This window comes from Ovis aries, chromosome 13 (genome assembly GCF_016772045.2).
Source record: "Ovis aries strain OAR_USU_Benz2616 breed Rambouillet chromosome 13, ARS-UI_Ramb_v3.0, whole genome shotgun sequence".
Lineage (NCBI taxonomy): Eukaryota > Metazoa > Chordata > Mammalia > Artiodactyla > Bovidae > Ovis > Ovis aries.
This window is the reverse complement of record NC_056066.1, coordinates 75567881-75585231: the sequence shown is the minus strand read 5'-3', so window position 1 is coordinate 75585231 and position 17351 is coordinate 75567881. Positions and strand designations below refer to the sequence as shown.

The window sequence follows — 17351 nt, the reverse complement described above, 5'->3', positions numbered from 1 at the left end:
ACCTGTGTCTCCTGCACTGGCAGGCATATTCTTTACCACTGTGCCACCCGGGACGCCCTGGAGTCTGATTACTTAGGTTCAAATTTGGCAATCACTAAACTGTCATCTCAATCAAGCCACTTAACCTGTGTCTCACCTGAAAACAAGTGTCCACTTCTTAGAGTTGCAGACACTCAAGTGTTAATACCCATTAATGCCTGACACACAGCAGGTGCCAAGGGTTTGGTTTGACAGTGATGGAGGAGAAGGAAGATTCATCTAGATTTCTATTGCTCTGAACAGGGCCTGAGGCAGAATCAGTTCAGTTCAGTCGCTCAGTCATGTCCGACTCTTTGCGACCCCGTGAATCGCAGCACGCCAGGCCTCCCTGTCCATCACCAACTCCCGGAGTTCACTCAGACTCATGTCCATTGAGTCCGTGATGCCATCCAGCCATCTCATCCTCGGTCATCCCCTTCTCCTCCTGCCCCCAATCCCTCCCAGCATCAGAGTCTTTTCCAATGAGTCAACTCTTCACATGAGGTGGTCAAAGTACTGGAGCTTCAGCTTTAGCATCATTCCTTCCAAAGAAATCCCAGGGCTAATCTCCTTCAGAATGGACTGGTTGGATCTCCTTGCAGTCCAAGGCACTCTCAAGATAGATGCTCACAAAAACAAAGGGCAAGAGGGGGTGGCAGTCACTCATGTGCGCCACAGCTGCCCCTCAGTCCCCAGTGGTGGCAGCCAGGTTCCCAGGCGGGGACACAGGCCCAGCACTTCTAGAGCATTCAGCTTCTCCAGAGAAACTAGAAATCTAGACTTTTATGTGCACTCTCTCAATTTTTACAAGTTATCTTTATTTAAAACACAGTATAAATCAGAGATGTACCTGAGGGCCAGGCTCGGCTGTGAGCTGCCAAGTTTGCAACCACGGATTTGAGTCCACTGTGATGGGTTTTTTTTTTTTGGCCATGTTGTGTGGCATGTGGGATGTGGTAGTTCCCCGACCAGGGATCAAACCCGAGTCCTCTGCATTGGAAGTACAGAGTCTTAACCCACTGGACTTCCAGGGACGTCCCCGTTATGGGTATTTAATTCAATGGATGTAAGTTTATTTATCACGCTTCCAATCTGGTGGCTCAGATGGTAAAGACTCTGCTTGTAATACATGAGACGGAGGTTTAATCTCTGGGTTGGCAAGATCCCCTGAGAAGGGAATGGCTACCCACTCTAGTATCCATGCCTGGAGAATCCCATGGACAGAGGAGCCGGCGGGCTAAAGTCTATGGGCCAGCAAAGAGTCAGACACAACTGAAGGACTAACACTTTATACAACATCACCTCATTTAATCCTTGCAGTAAGCACCCTACGAAGTGGTCATGTTTCCCAGCTTCCCATTCGATAGGTGAGAAAGTTGAGGCTCAAGAAGGTTGAGCAATTTGCCCAAGGTCACTTGGCTGGGAGTCAATCTAGGATCCTCCTCCCTCAGCAGTCTACGCCCTTTTCTGTTGTTACTGGCTCTGAAATGAAGAGTCTCTAGTTGACTAGTGCCTTCAGGCTGAAGGAAAAGGAAGACGGTCTTTGAACAGGGCTCCGGAAATTATCTCAAACTCTCAAACAGCTCAGCGTGGCTTATCCAGATGCTCCACAGGCCTGGGAGGAACGAGGGTGTGTTGGTCTACTATGCAGCTTTGGCACAGGAGCCCAGAACCTCCTGATGGTACTTTCAGCAAGGTTGTTTCAGCCTCACGACCAGCATGTAAGACATTACTGACTGCTGTCTTGGTGACAGCAGTAATCACTCCCCAAAGCCTGGAGTTGCTTAAAAGCAAATTCCTTCTGATGTTATATTCAACTAGAACCATGTCTCTTTGGTATTCCATGACAATTACATAGCACTGTGTCCCCACGAACAGGCCTCAAACACAAACAAAGAAGGAGAGACAGCCAGGGGTCTTGGAATACCAGCAGCAAATTTCAAAGCTGCTCAAACAAAGGGTTAAGCCCAATGGTTAAACATAATAGCTTAATGCCTTTTGCTAAGTAACTCTGAGCTTTACCAGGAAGGCTGACAGATCCCAAACAGTGCAAACAATAGCTGGAATTGTTCTAGTGAAAACTAGTCTGACTGCATCATTTGCCAATAATTTTTTAAACAGCTTAACTCTCCTCTGCTTCCTTGACTCCAACCTGACCTGAAAGCAAAAGGCAGATGACTTGTTGTCCCAACGTCAACCCCGCGTAAACAGGACGCCTGCTTGGATGGGGCGGTGGTAGAAGAGGACTCAGAGGTCCAGCCCCAGAGCCTGCAGGACACACCCGGGGCCGGGCCTGGAACCTGAAACTGACTAGCGCCTGTGAAGGTGTCAGCATTTCTTGGAACTGGAGACCATTCAGGAAGTTCAGAACACGAACCAGCATACTTTTACCTTTAATGACTCAACAAAATTGTTAGCAACGTACAAAGTTTTGGTCCAGAGTCAATAATCTAACTGGACGGGAAGAGAAATTGTCGTAATGACAGTACTTGGGAGAGGATGCGTGTCTAAGGCCGTCAGTCCCTTACCATGTTCCGTGGGGTGAACGGAACCACCGCCAGGCCCGCTAAAACACACAGCAGGAGACCTACCTTCTCTGCCACTCACAGTCCAGACATCAGCGTCAGCACGGTTAAGCTTCAGTTTCCCCGGACGATCACTGTTTACAGTAAGGCTGGGTGAGACCAGTAGTTCTAGCATTTCCTTGTACCTGCAAGAAAACAAAGGGAAATATAATTTATTCATTAATTATGCATGCTTACTAATGATTCCCATTTCTTTCCCTAAGAGTATAAATATTAAAGCTGATTACCTAAACTCAGCCATCTTATAAATTCTACATCATAAAAATTCACTGAACTTTTCATCAGAGGGAAATGAGGAATTGAAATGAAGTACTTGCTCCCCTCCGGAGAATACACCCACTTGATTAAAACTTTCCCCTCCTTCCTCCTGTATTTTGCCATTAGAAAAATTATATTTGGGCCTTTTAAATGGCATCTAACTGAGCTGGAGTGAGCCAGGGAGACTTTCCAATAGAGGCAGAGAGAAACAGGTGGCAAGGTAGGACTGAATTTGGAGTCCTACAAGCCAGAGGCGTGGAGAGAAGGTGGCGTTGACTGCAGTTAAGAGAGACTGAATGTGGTGTTACATGTCGCTTGTGCAAACGGAGAAAGGCTCAAAAGATGTCATGGATATGTAAACGTCCCTCAGGCAGCAGAGCACTCAGCCCAGCACTGTGGTCCCCATCAAGAAAGAATACGCTAGCTCCTGAATTACCCAGGATTTGATAAATGCTATGGGGGGCGGGGGTTGTTGGGGAGGGCAGCAAAGAAAAGGGACAAATTTCTGGGGGTCATTCTTATTTTTTAATGAAAAATTTTATAACTCTTGCACTAGGTCAGTACTTATTCTTAAATTTCTACCCCCACTTTGGTTAGGGAATGAGGTTTCTTTTTTTTTTTTTAATTTATTTTATTGAAGTATGGTTGACTTTTTCTATCACAGCATAATTGCTTTATAATGTTGTGGTGGTCTCTGCCATGCATCAGTGGGAATCAGTTATAATTATATACATGCCCCTTCCCTCTTGCGCCTCCCTCCGCTCCCCACCCCTGCCTATCCCACCCCTCTAGGTCATCACAGAACACCAGCCTGGGCTCTCTGTGTTGATTTACAATTTGTGTTAATTTCTGCTGTACAGCAAAGTGATTCAGTTAGGTACAGATATAGATATAGATATGTATGGCATATACACATACTTTGGCATAGTATTTTCCATAATGGTTATCACAGGATATTGAAGATAGTTTCCCTGTGTTATACAGTAGGAACTTATTGTTTATCCATTCTATGGATAATAGTTTGCATCTGCTAATCCCGAACGCCTAACCAGCCCTCCCCCAATTCCTCTCCTTCCACAACCACAAGTCTGTCCTGTCTCTGAGTCTGCTTCTCAAAGATACATGCATCCGCTATGTTCACGGCAGCACCGTTTACAGCGGCCAAGACATGGAGACAACCTAAGTGTCCACCGACAGATGAACGGATGAAGAAGATGTGGTTCACACACACACACAATGGAATACTAGCCATAAAAACGTGTCATTTGCAGCAACACGGACGGATCTAGAGATTATCATACTGAGTGAGCTAAGGCAGAAGGAGAAAGACGAATACCACATGATACCACGTGCACGGGGAGTAAGACGAATACTGTATGATACCATGTACACAGGGAGTAAGACGAATACCATACGATACCACGAGCACGGGGAGTAAGACGAATACCACATGATACCACGTGCACGGGGAGTAAGACGAATACCACATGATACCACGTGCACGGGGAGTAAGACGAATACCACATGATACCACGTGCACGGGGAGTAAGACGAATACCACATGATACCACATGCACGGGGAGTAAGACGAATACTGTATGATACCACGTACACGGGGAGTAAGACGAATACCATACGATACCACGTACACGGGGAGTAAGACGAATACCACACGATACCACGAGCACGGGGAGTAAGATGAATACCATACGATACCACGTACACGGGGAGTAAGACGAATACCATACGATACCATGTACACGGGGAGTAAGACGAATACCACATGATACCACGTACACGGGGAGTAAGACGAATACCGTATGATACCATGTACACGGGGAGTAAGGTTTTTTATTAATGTGTACAATGTCAAACACAGCAATTTTCAAAGGACTAAACTACAACCAATAACATGCGACACTGATTCAAGTCGTCCTCAGAGGAAGGCTATGGTAGTCACTGCACGTTAGTATCCAAGGTCATCCTTGGCAGGATCCATCATTACTGTGTTAACAGAACACAGTGTGCCAAGCGAAGGCAACATGGTTATGAACTCACAATCCATCCTGAAAAGACTGTGGATTCAAGCTCCACTTCACTACTCAGTACCTTGAACAAGTTAACCAAACTGCTCGAAGTCAAGTTTTCTCACTTGAACAATGGAGATTATCAGTATCTCCCTTACAAGGTCATGGTGAAGATGCAAAGAGATGAGATACAAATAAAGGACCTACCAGGCAGCAACCTAAATGCCCATTCACTACCACAGGAATGAAGAATACAGGTAGAAAGGTCTCACGATGGAACACAATACAGCGATGAAGAAGACTGCCCTGGAGCGCCACTCAGCACGATGAACAGATTGCCAAAGCACTGGGCAATGAGACAGAAGGGTACCCAGCGTATGATACCATTCCTATGAGGTTCAAAAGTATACAAATCAATATTACACACTGTTCAAGGATAGGTACAATCAATAAAAAAGATAATAATATGTATAGGAATGATAGACACCTGTTTCAGGAGAATGGTTAGCTAGGGGTCATCAGGGGATGAAATTTAGAAAGAGGTACCCTGGAGCTTCAATTGTGTTTGCAACAATGTAGTTCAGAGGTTGGCACAAACTCTAACCCAACCAAATCCATCTTATCATCTGTTTTTATGTGACCCATGAACTAAGAATGTCTTTCATATTTTTAAATGGTTGAAAATAATCCTAAGAAGGATAGCATTTCATGACCTGTGAAAATTATGTGAAATTCAAATTTCAGTGTCCATTAGTAAAGTTTTCTTGGAGCACAGCCCTGCTTGGCAGGTTACTGTATTCTTCACGGCTACTTTTATGCTGCAATTTCTGTGTACAGTAGTTGCCATAGAGACCCACAAAGCTGAAAATATTTCATATCTGGCATAAAAGTTTGCCACCCCCTGCTTTAGTCTGTAAGCAAGTGGTGGAGGGCAGGAGGAGAAGGGGGCGACAGAGGATGAGGTGTTGGATGGCACCACCGACTCAATGGACATGAGTCTGAGCAAGCTCCGGGAGACAGTGAAGGACAGGGAAGCCAGGCATGCTGCAGTCCACAGGGTCGCAAAGAGTCGGACATGACTTAGTGACTGAACAACAAGTGGTGGCTTAGTCGCTATGGCATGTCTGACTCTTATGACCCCATGGACTATAGCCCGTCAGGCTCCTCCATCCATGGGAGTTCCCAGGGGATCTTCCCCACCCAGGTATGGAGCCAGCATCTTCTGCATTGCAGGTGGACTCTCTACTGGCTGAGCCACCAGGGAAGCTCTCATAGGGTTCCTCTGCATCTCTGCATGCCCCAAATACTCAATACTTTATAACAAAGAAAGAAATCACTTATCCCAGGACTTGCACATAGGAAGTACTTTATATGTGCTTTTTAATCGGAGGAGAAAATTCCACACAAACTAGCTCCTAGCATTTATGTCTCTAAACATTTGGGTCCTAAGTGTTCCCATGTATACATGGGTCCTAAGATCCGGTTTTCTTGTTCCTCAAATGCCACAAGGCACTCCAGAAAGAGGCCTCCATATCTCTTTAATATGTCAAAACATATTGTGTGGAGTGTGGCAAATAGCAGACACTGAACTTATTGTCTGACTGTAGGTGTCAGAAATTTGCATTTTATCCAAACTCATTCCCTTCATGCTTTTTGATATATGCAAATAATTGAAGGTTAAAAAATAAACAATGTTGTAAAAAACTGCATAGGTCTCTAAACATCCAAATGCTATGAACGTGGGTATGAAAAGCAGCAAATTGTTAGCTAAATGACCAAATCCAGTGAAAAACGTAAGGAATTGTTTTTACTCCTTCTTAGGGTTTAAAAATATTTGAAGTAGTTGCCAATATTTAAAAATGAGGTGATTTCACATAAGAATCTAGAGTTTCAGCTTCTCTCGAAGAATTAGAGGAACACTGACCACTCCTGAATTGCAACTATTAGTTGGCTGCCCGCTTTGGTCAACGCATATGAGCTCGTTTGCCACAGTCCCCCACCACTCCCTAGTGTCTTATATTTGACCCCACTTTTTCCATCTCCTTATATTTCCCCATGGTCTTTACAGGCTTTTGTGTTTGAGCTCCATGGATTATGTGCCATCAGACAAGCCTGATGAGGAAAGAGACAGCAATTTGACACTTCTGGCCTCAGCCCCATAGTTTATGGTTTTTTACTGAGTATTACTGTCAGATATGCAGATGATACCTTACGGCAGAAAGTGAAGAGGAACTAAAAAGCCTCTTGATGAAAGTGAAAGAGGAGAGTGAAAAAGTTGGCTTAAGGCTCAACAATCAGAAAACTAAGATCGTGGCATCCAGTCCCATTACTTCATGGCACATAGATGGGGAAACAGTGGAAACAGTGGCTGACTTTATTTTCTGGGCTCCAAAATCACTGCAGATGGTGATTGCAGCCATGAAATTAAAAGATGCTTACTGCTTGGAAGAAAAGTTATGACCAACCTAGAAAGCATATTAAAAAGCAGAGACATTACTTTGTCAACAAAGGTCCATCTAGTCAAGGCTATGGTTTTTTCAGCAGTCATGTATGGATGTGAGAGTTGGACTACAAAGAAAGCTGAGCACAGAGGAATTGATGCTTTTGAACTATGGTGTTGGAGAAGTCTCTTGAGAGTCCCTTGGACTACAAGGAGATCCAACCAGTCCATCCTAAAGGAGATCAGTCCTGGGTGTTCATTGGAAGGACTGATGTTGAAGCTGAAACTCCAATACTTTGGCCACCTGATGCAAAGAGCTGACTCATTTGAAAAGACCCTGATGCTGGGAAAGACTGAGGATAGGAGGAGAAGGGGATGACAGAGGATAAGGTGGCTGGATGGCATCACCGACTCAATGGACATGGGTTTGGGTGGACTCCAGGAGTTGGTGATGGACAGGGAGGCCTGGCGTGCTGCAGTTCATGGGGTTGCAAAGAGTCGGACATGACTGAATGACTGAACTGAACTGAACTAGTGACAGACATATAGGATGCCTTCATCTCTTAGCTACTACAAACAATGCTGCAATGAATATCTTCATTATATATATATATACACACACACACACATATGTAATGTGGTGTAGTTACACACACATACATATTCTTAAAACATACAAATATTTGAGGAGGATTCATGTGCCACTGGGTATATGTGAAATGAACCTGACCCAAGTACTAGCAGATTTTTCTTCATAAATCCTGTGCTAATCTAGATTCTTGCCAGAAGTACATGTGCGTTCTAATTTCATAAATTCTTGCTAACACTTGGCATTGTCCAGCTTTCTAATGGCTGCCAAACTGCTAAATGGAAAGCAATTATCTCATACTGGTTTTATTTTCATTTCTATGATTCTAGAGACTTTGAACATATATTCACATAACTGTGGGCCATATGAGTTTCTAGGAACTGTCTATTCATACCTTTTATCCTTGCCCATTCTTCTAGGTTTTCTTTTCTCCCCCTTCTTGTGGATTTCCTGGCGTGCCTTGTGGAGTCTAGGTATTACTCCATTGTTGGTTTTTGTTTTTTTTTTTCTTTTTGGTGACAAAGCAAAAGGCTGTATATTATCAAGGCTGTATATGATCACCCTGCTTATTTAACTTCTATGCAGAGTACATCATGTGAAATGCTAGGCTGGAGGAATCACAAGCTGGAATCAAGATCGCCAGAAGAAATATGAATAATCTCAGATATGCACATGACAGAATCCTTAAGGCAGAAAGCAAAGAGGAGCTAAAGAGTCTCTTGATGAAGGTGAAAGAGGAAAATGAAAAACCGGCTTTAAAACCCAACATTCAAAGAACTAGGATCAAGGCATCCGGTCCCATCACTTCATGGCAAAAATGGAAACAGTGACAGACTTTACTTTCTTGGGCTCCAAAATCACTGTAGATGGTGACTGCAGCCATGAAATTAAAAGACGCTTGCTCCTTGGAAGAAAAGCTATGACAAATATAGACTGCATATTAAAAAGCAGACACATCACTTGCTGACAAAGGTCCGTATAGTCAAAGCTATGGCTTTTCCAGTAGTCCTGTATGGAGGTGACAGTTGGACCGTAAATAAAGTTGAGTGCCAAAGAACTGATGCTTTCGAACCATGTGGCGCTAGAGAAGACTCTTGAGAGTCCCTTGGACAGCAAGGAGATCCAACCAGTCCATCCTAAAGGAAATCAACCCTGAGATTCACTGGAAGGGCTGCTGCTGAAGCTGAGGCTCCAATAGTTTGGCCACCTGATGTGAAAAGCTGACTCACTGGAAAAGACTCTGATGCTGGGAAAGATTGAGAGCAGGAGGAGAAGGGATGACAGAGGACGAGATGGTTGGGTTGCATCACCGACTCAATGGACATGAGCCTGGGCAAACTCTAGGAGCTGGTGAAGGACAGGGAAGCCTGGCCTGCTGCAGTCCACGGGGCTGCAAAGAGTCGGACACGACTGAGCGACTGAACAACAACAAGACATTGCAGGGCGAGTAAGGCAGGACTCGAAGGCCCAGGGTCCCAGAGATGAGACGTGGGCTGAGCTAAGTCTGGCCTCGGCTACGTTTCCCCTCATGACATTTGCCAATTTATAAGCACAGAAGAAAAAAGAAGCAGCTTAGAGTTTTCCAGTCTCAATGAGCTGGGGAGACAAAGATTGGAGTTCAGTTTACTAAGGCAGCTAGGACCCAAGGAGCTAAGATCTTAGAGATGTGAGAACCACAGAGAAGTCAGCCTGACGTCGGTGACAGTCATTACCTTTGAGGTGTTTGCTGAAACCTAACCTGGGTGGGGTAAGAGTCAGAGAAGCAAAGCAGAAAGGTGGTGGCTAAGAAGGCAAGGAACGAAGCAGAGATTTGGCAATCTCCCAGTACCAGGGAGACAAAATTGGAGTTCACGGTCCATCAAGATGAGACTTCTTGGTAAACAAATCGGCCTTTTAATGAGACCTCTGAAAAGTCACTTCCTTGGAGTAAGGACCAACCAAACAGATCCTGTCTTGAATCATTTAAATCTCTTATTAGATCAAAGTGATTTGCCTCAACTGTCACCACTTGCCAGAAGAGCAACTTTTCTTTTGGGGAAGATGTCATCTTCCAAAATTTCTCCTACACAATGCTTCAGTTCAGTTCAGTTCAGTCCAGTTGCTCAGTCGTGTCCAACTCTTTGCGACCCCAAAAACTGCAGCACGCCAGGCCTCCCTGTCCGTCACCAACTCCCGGAATTCACCCAAACTCATGTCCATCGAGTCGGTGATGCCATCCAGCCACAATGCTTAGCATTTCATAAAAACATAGGCATGCAAGAGACAAAACCAAACAGTCAAAAACCAAGACCAAAAAAAACCAAACTCATACATAAGATTCAGATATCAGAGTAACTAAGCAAGGACTTATCAACAACCTTGTTAATGTGATCAAGAAAAGAGATTTACAATGGAAAATGCTACTAGAGGACTAGAAGTTCTGAAAAAAATCAAATGGAAATTCTAAACCTGAAAAATACTATAACTGAAATTCAGAACTCAGCAGAGCATTTGAATCACAGATTGGCTATAACAGAAGAAAAGAATGAACTGAGATATAAGTCACTAGACTAATTTTAGAACGAAGGTTGGAAAACAAGTTTTTAAAAAAGTATAAAATAAACATCAGACATCGAGTAAAATCTAACATACATGTAATAGGACCACAGAGGAGAGGAGAGAAAGAACAACTTAGAAACAATATTTAATGATAAACTGACCGAAACCCCTTTGAGACTGATGAAAGACATCAAACCAAAGCAATGAAGAAGTTCTGTGAATCAGAAGCAGGATAAACACAGAGAAAAATACGCCAGGGCATATCACAGTCAAACTACACATATGTAAGAACATACTAATCTCAAAAGCAGTCAGAGGGGGAATAAGGCAAATTATTTTTAAAGAAGGTCTAATAAGACTTCTCAACAGAAATGACGGAAACCAGAAAACAATGGAATTTTATCTGCCAACGTAGAATACCATGCCAACAAAAATCCTTCAAATATGAAGGCAAAAATGAAACAAATTAAGATCATTTGCCACTTAATTTTGCTACAAAATTTAGATTACTATAGCAAATAGACTTGCAGTACAAAATAATACTCTGGAAGCATAAAAATTCAAGGAGGGATAAAGAGCAACATAAAAGGGTAAATTCAAGAGCAGAGAGGAACAAATAAGCTTAACACATTCTAAGGACTGTGCATTTTCCTTGAAGTAATACAAGTACTAATTTATAGTAAACTGGTAAAGATTTATCATGGGTACAGTCTATAATCTTTAGGGTAACTGCTTAGAGAATAAAAATTATACATGTATGCCAACAAGCTAATCCAGGAGAAAGTGGAATAATAAAAGTACTTGATTAATCCAAAGAGAGCAAGAAAGAAAAGAAACAAAGAAGAGATGGAACACACAGAAAAAATGATAGATTTAAACTTCAATTTATCAATAACTACATTCAATGTACTGCACTAGAGTCTTTGTTAGGTAATGCAAGACCTAAAATTCAAACATACCTAGAGCAGCACAAACATACAATCCTTTAGAGGCAAGTAAATAAATATCACAAACGAAGTCAAAGCAATAGAAATGTTAGTCCCGGGACTCCCCTGACACACCAGAGGTTAGGATTCCGTGCTCTCAGTGCTGACGATCTGGGTTCAATTCCTGGTTAGGGAACTAAGATCACACAGGTTACCCAGCATGGCCAAAAAAAAAAAAAAAGTAGTCCTTAAAATAAATACAATATATTAAAAAAAATGTTAGTCCTCACACACTAAATAGGACCCTAAATTAAGAACCTGATTATTGTTCTTTCCTGCTGCCACCTAGAGTTTATGGGCACTGGTATCTCATAGAAGCAAACCATTAACCACAAACTATAGCAACATGACTAGTTCAAGGCAACATAAAGTGAGAAAAATCCTTGCAAAAATTCTAACACCAGCTCCTATGTCCCAAGCACCTATTATGTGCCAGGCACTTTCCTCGATAATTTTTACCTTAATTATCTCCTTTAATTCTCTCAACCACCTGGGGAAGTAGGATTATCCATGTCTGTTGGGTTGACCAAAAAAGTTCATTCAGGGAACAAATTTTTTGGCTCACCTAATATTTCCCAATAGGATGACTAAACACAGATTTAGGGCTAAGCAAAGCACAGGGGCCAAGGAAAGGAGAATCATTCCTGTTTGGTGAACATTTCCTATGCTGCCCTGAGGATCTTAAAAAAAAAAAAAAAAAAAGCTTTGTAGATTTCAGCACAGGGTGAATGTTGTGTTCATGTTTTATGGGACATATTGTTTTATTATTGAATTACCTGAGCATCAGAGGAAGTGGCACTAATCTCTCCGGTGTTTTGAGGGCTCTGAAGGGCCTCACCTGGCCCCATTATAGTGCCCACCTTAGAGACAATAGAAATAAAAACAGCTAACTCTTAAAGAGCATTGACTCTGGGGCTAGGCTCTCTTTGTATGTATCAGCTCATCTTAATGCAGTGATTTGGGCAGAGATGAGGAGACTGAGATTAAGAGAGTGACCTGCTGCTGAACGGGTGAGAAAGCTGCGGTACATGTACACAATGGAGTATTCCTCACCCTGAAAAAGAATACATTTGAATCAGCTCTAATGAAGTGGATGAAACTGGAGCCTATTATACAGAGGGAAGTAAGCCAGAAAGAAAAACACCAATACAGTATACTAACGCATATATATGGAGTTTAGAAAGATGGTAACGATAACCCTGTATGCGAGACAGCAAAAGAGACACAGATGTATAGAACAGTCTTTTGGACTCTGTGGGAGAGGGAGAGGGTGGGATGATTTGGGAGAATGGCATTGAACCATGTATAATATCATATATGAAACGAATCACCAGTCCAGGTTCGATGCATGAGACTGGATGCTTGGGGCTGGTGCACTGGGAGGACCCAGAGGGATGGTACAGGGAGGGAGGAGGGAGGGGGGTTCAGGATGGGGAACATGTGTGCACCTGTGGTAGATTCATGTTGATGTATGGCAAAACCAATACAATATTATAAAGTAATTAACCTCCAATTAAAATAAATAAATTAAAAACAATAAAGAGAGTGACTTGCTAGTTAGTGGGGGAGCCAGGATTCAGAACCAGGTGGTTCTGGCTCCAGGGTCTGTGCTCTTAACCATGTTGTTGTTGTTTAGTTATTAATTCACGTCCGACTCTTTTGTGACTCTATGGACTGTAGCCCATCAAGGCTCCTCTGTCCATGGGATTTCCCAGGCAAGAATACTGCCATCTCCTTCTCCAGGGGATCTTCCCGACCCAGGGATCGAACTCACATCTCTTTTATTTCCCACTGAGCCACCTGGGAAGTGTGCTCTTAACCACAGCTTGCGACTGAAACTGGGTCAGAATTTAAACCCAGGGTCCATCCAGCTCCAACACTCACTAAGCCAGCTCTGTCACTTGCTATGTGGGTTCAAATCCTAGCTTTGGGTCTTATGAGCCTTGTGACCTTGGGTGAGTTACTTAACTTCTCTGAGCCTTATCCAACAGAATGGAGAAAATAATAATACCCTCTCAGGGAGGTTGTTCTGCACATTATGTCAGAGAAGGCATGAGTGAGCGGGTATTCAATAAAGAGTAATTACTGACATTATTTGCATTCACAGACAAAAGCTTGAAACACACAGTGGTTGACGCTGGGAACCGCCTTGAGGACTGTCTGGAAACCACTGGTTCCTATCATGGTCTGACAGGCAGAGTTAGTTCTCTCACAATTTTGGGGGTACTTCCTTCGCTTTCTCCCCCACCCCTTACAATTACTTGAAAGAGGAGACTGGCTTATTTTCTTTGCAGGGAAGCTTAGAGAGAAATCAGGCTTGTCATAACAGAGTCCGAGGAGAGGAGAAAGACTCAGTTTCCTTTTCATGAAGGCAGGGAAAGGAAGTGAAGGTGTGGGATTCACTTACCAAATAAAATTTTGCCCTGCGTTGCACTGTTGCAAAACCAGCAGCTTCAGAACCAGGACAGGAGGAACAAGAAAGAAGAAAGAGGCCTAAGTCCCCGCCCTCTGCCCTCTCCTCCTCCTGCGGCTGCCAGCGACTTGCCATCATTTGTTATCCTTGTCACCACCGGTGTCCCCGGGGACGGAGAAGCTCTGGGGGAGTGTGGAGGAGCCCAAGAGATGACAGCTGGAGGGTGGGGGCGGGGGTGACTTCAAAGGCTGGGAAGCATCAAAAGCAGATGGAGGGTCCCAGGCTGACAGGCAGCTCACCTTTCTGCACCCCCTGCCGAGCGCACTGCTACCTTGGCTGAGAACAGGGGCCCTGCCTGCTGGATGCAGAGGACAGATGGCCAGTCGGCCAAAGGGCCCTTAGAGAGGGCCAACTCCCGGCAGCCTTCAGGGGCTTAGAAATCCAAATCTGCCGACAGCGATCACCGGCTTCTGGAGGGGCAACAGCTGTGGCCCACACCTGGACCTTCCTGGCTGCCTCCATCCCATTTGATTTCATTCAAAATACATCTGCTTATTGTGAAATGTCTCTGCCCCTCCACCTCCGTCTCCCAGAGACTAGGCAGGGTGGGGACGGACACTGCTTGCACTAAAAGCCCAGGATCCTCCCCCCTCCTCCCTCTCCTTCAGCTCTCACGTCCAATCCATCACTCGGGGTTGTCAAGTATATCTGCTAACATCCACAGAACCTGTGAACTTCTCCCCACCGCCCCCCACGGCCATCGCCCAGGGCCAAGCTGCCACCCTCTCTGCCCTGGACAAATACCACCAGCCTCCGAACCATCTCCCTGGAGCCACTCTGGCCTCCCTCCTGCTTGCTCTCTGTGTGCCAGCCAGAGGGACTTCTGACGACATAGATCTGAAGCTGCCGCCTTCACTTCATCCTTGCTTCAAACCTCTGATTATTCTTAGAACAAAGCAAAACTTCTGAGCGCAGCCTTGATCCGGCTTCCCTTCGCTTGCTGTCTCATTCCAGGGTGCCTGCCTTCCTCTCACCCCATGCTCTATCACGGGGCCTTTGCACATGCCGTTCCGTCTGCCTGGAATATGACTCCCCTCCGCTTGCCCTTTGGGGGTCTCAGCTCTAGCAGGATTTCCCCAGGGATCTGGGGTACTACCCGTCCCTGAGTACAGACCCTTCCCCCTGGTGCGTTCTAGGGATCCACGCCCCTCTCTTTCACATGCCAGTCACACTAACAATTTTTAGGCTATTTAATTTCCATCTGTCTTCCCAACCAGACTACAACCTACCTGAGGGAATTTATTTTGTCCACCACTACAGTTCCCAGATCTGCAGGGCCTGGTTCTTGATGACTATTTAATAAATATTTGTTGTAAGATGAATGAATGTGCTGTATGAATAAACGTTACTTATTCAACCAATATTAACCGCCTGTTACATGTTCCAAACACTGTGCTGGTCACTGTCATCATCACCACTCTGGACAGGACACTTATTTACATTTGTTGCCTGGCCCTTCTAGGAAAGGATTTTGAGACCCCTGGTTTACCCTTCCTGCCAGCATTAGCACTGTATGTAGACATGATCAGAAGTACGTGGATGCTGGCTGCGGATCAATGAAGCCCGAGTGCCGCAATCACTGAGCCCACGAGCCTAGAGCCTGCGTACCACAACGAGAAGCTGAGGAGTCGTCCCCGACCGCCCCAGCTAGAGAAAGCCCACATGCAGCAACAAAGGCCCACCACAGCCAAAAATAAATAAAAATTTTAAAAGTACATGGATGTTGGATGCTACTGTCCCCAGGCCATCCCAGAAGGGAGAAGTAGTCCAAAAGCTCCTGGCCAACGGATACAGGTGTTTGTTAATTATGGCTATCACACTATTAAGTTCTGCCTGGCTATCATGTCCTTGGTGTTCCTGCTCCCCCAGCCCATTTGTTTTTCCCAGCTTATTGAGATAGAACTGACATATTACGTAAGTTTAAGGCATATGATGAGATGATTTGATACATGTATATATTGCAGAGGGATTTTGGTAGTCCCACTGGGAGCTTAGAAAGCAGAAATGTCCTGTGTAACAGCATGGAGGAGAAAGTTACCACTTAAAGAACATGGTGGGAGCAGCGGGTGCCTGGCACTTGGTCCTGGTGGTTCTTATGGCAATAGCATCTTTCCTTTCCTTAGGGGAACTGCTTTTCCCCCACTTTCGGTGCATGTGGCTTGGTGGGGCTGACTGACAGGCCCGGAGACTGGCCATTTGCATCCTTCCTCCCTCTGTCTAGTGATTGGCTCAAAGGTGATGGTCACGTGAGTCAATGGAGGCCAATGAGAGGCCTGGGGTTACCCAATGTAGAAGATATTTCTCCCACAGGACACAAACCTTGGAAGGTATCTATTTCACTGGCAGTGCAAGTCCACAGACTACCTTTGAGTGGCACAGTCTTGGAAGACTGTGACTCCCATTCTGACACATGCATGTCACATCTTTGGTGTTCAGTGTAAGAATAAACTGTAAATACAGTGACATTCAGGGGTTGCAGTCACCACAAACGACTTCCACATCTAGGGGGAAGGATGCCACCTGCTGACTCTAAAGTCAGAAGCCCCTCCTCCTGCTGACATCTCCGTGTCTCCACCCTGTCTCCCCCTTTACAGTGGGGAAGATGTCACTTAACAGAAGTTGTGGGACAGGGCTGGGACACAGAGGGGACCAACACCCCAGATGAATGAGGTGCTTTCTGTCTCCTCTCCAAATGCTAGGAAGAAGGCTGGTAAAGTACGAACACAGTTGGCACTAAATTCATTCACTGATTCACCCACTGAGTCAAGCTGTCAATCATTTAGAATCACTGACTTCATTCATGTTGCTGTTGTTCAGCTGCTAAGTTGTGCCTGACTCTGTGACCCCATGAACTGCAGCATGCCAGGCTTCCCTGTCCTTCACTACCTCCTGGAGTTTGCTCAAACTCATGTCCATTGAGTCAATGATGCTATCTAATCATCTCATCCTCTGCTGTCTTCTACTTTTGCCTTCAATCTTTCCCAGCATCAGAGTCTTTTCCAATGAGTCGGCTCTTCACATCAGGTGGCCGAAGGATTGGAGCTTCAGCTACAGCATGAGCCCTTTCAATAACTATTCAGGTTTGATTTCCTTTAGGATTGACTGGTTTGATCTCCTTGCTGTTCAAGGGATTCTCAAAAGTCTTCTCCAGCACCACAATTCAAAGGCATCAATTGTTCGGTGCTCAGCCTTGTTTATGGTCCAACTCTCACATCCATACATGACTACTGGAAAAACCGCAGCCTTGACTATTCAGACCTTTGTTGACAAAGTGATCTTTGCTTTTTAATATACTGTCTAGGTTTGTCATAGCTTTCCTTCCAAGGAGCAAGGGTCTTTTAATTTCATGGCTGCAGTCACCATTTGCAGTGACTTTGGAGCTAAAAAAAATAAAGTCTGTCACTGCTTCCACTTTTCCCCCATATATTTGCCATGAA

At 44.6% G+C, this 17351-nt stretch overlaps 1 protein-coding gene across 3 annotated transcripts in view; it reads right to left on the bottom strand.

Moving 5' to 3' along the window:
- Positions 1-17351, bottom strand: part of EYA2 (EYA transcriptional coactivator and phosphatase 2) — a 259545-nt gene that overhangs the window by 168087 nt on the left and 74107 nt on the right. For 2 of the 3 annotated variants that reach the window (XM_060397087.1, XM_027977274.2), the window contains exon 2: positions 2610-2728. In XM_060397087.1, coding sequence (XP_060253070.1) covers positions 2610-2718 — 109 coding nt within the window. In that variant the 5' untranslated portion in view covers positions 2719-2728. Of the gene's footprint in view, positions 1-2609; positions 2729-17351 lie in introns of those variants that run through there. The other variant, XM_042230227.1, reaches the window with a different exon arrangement.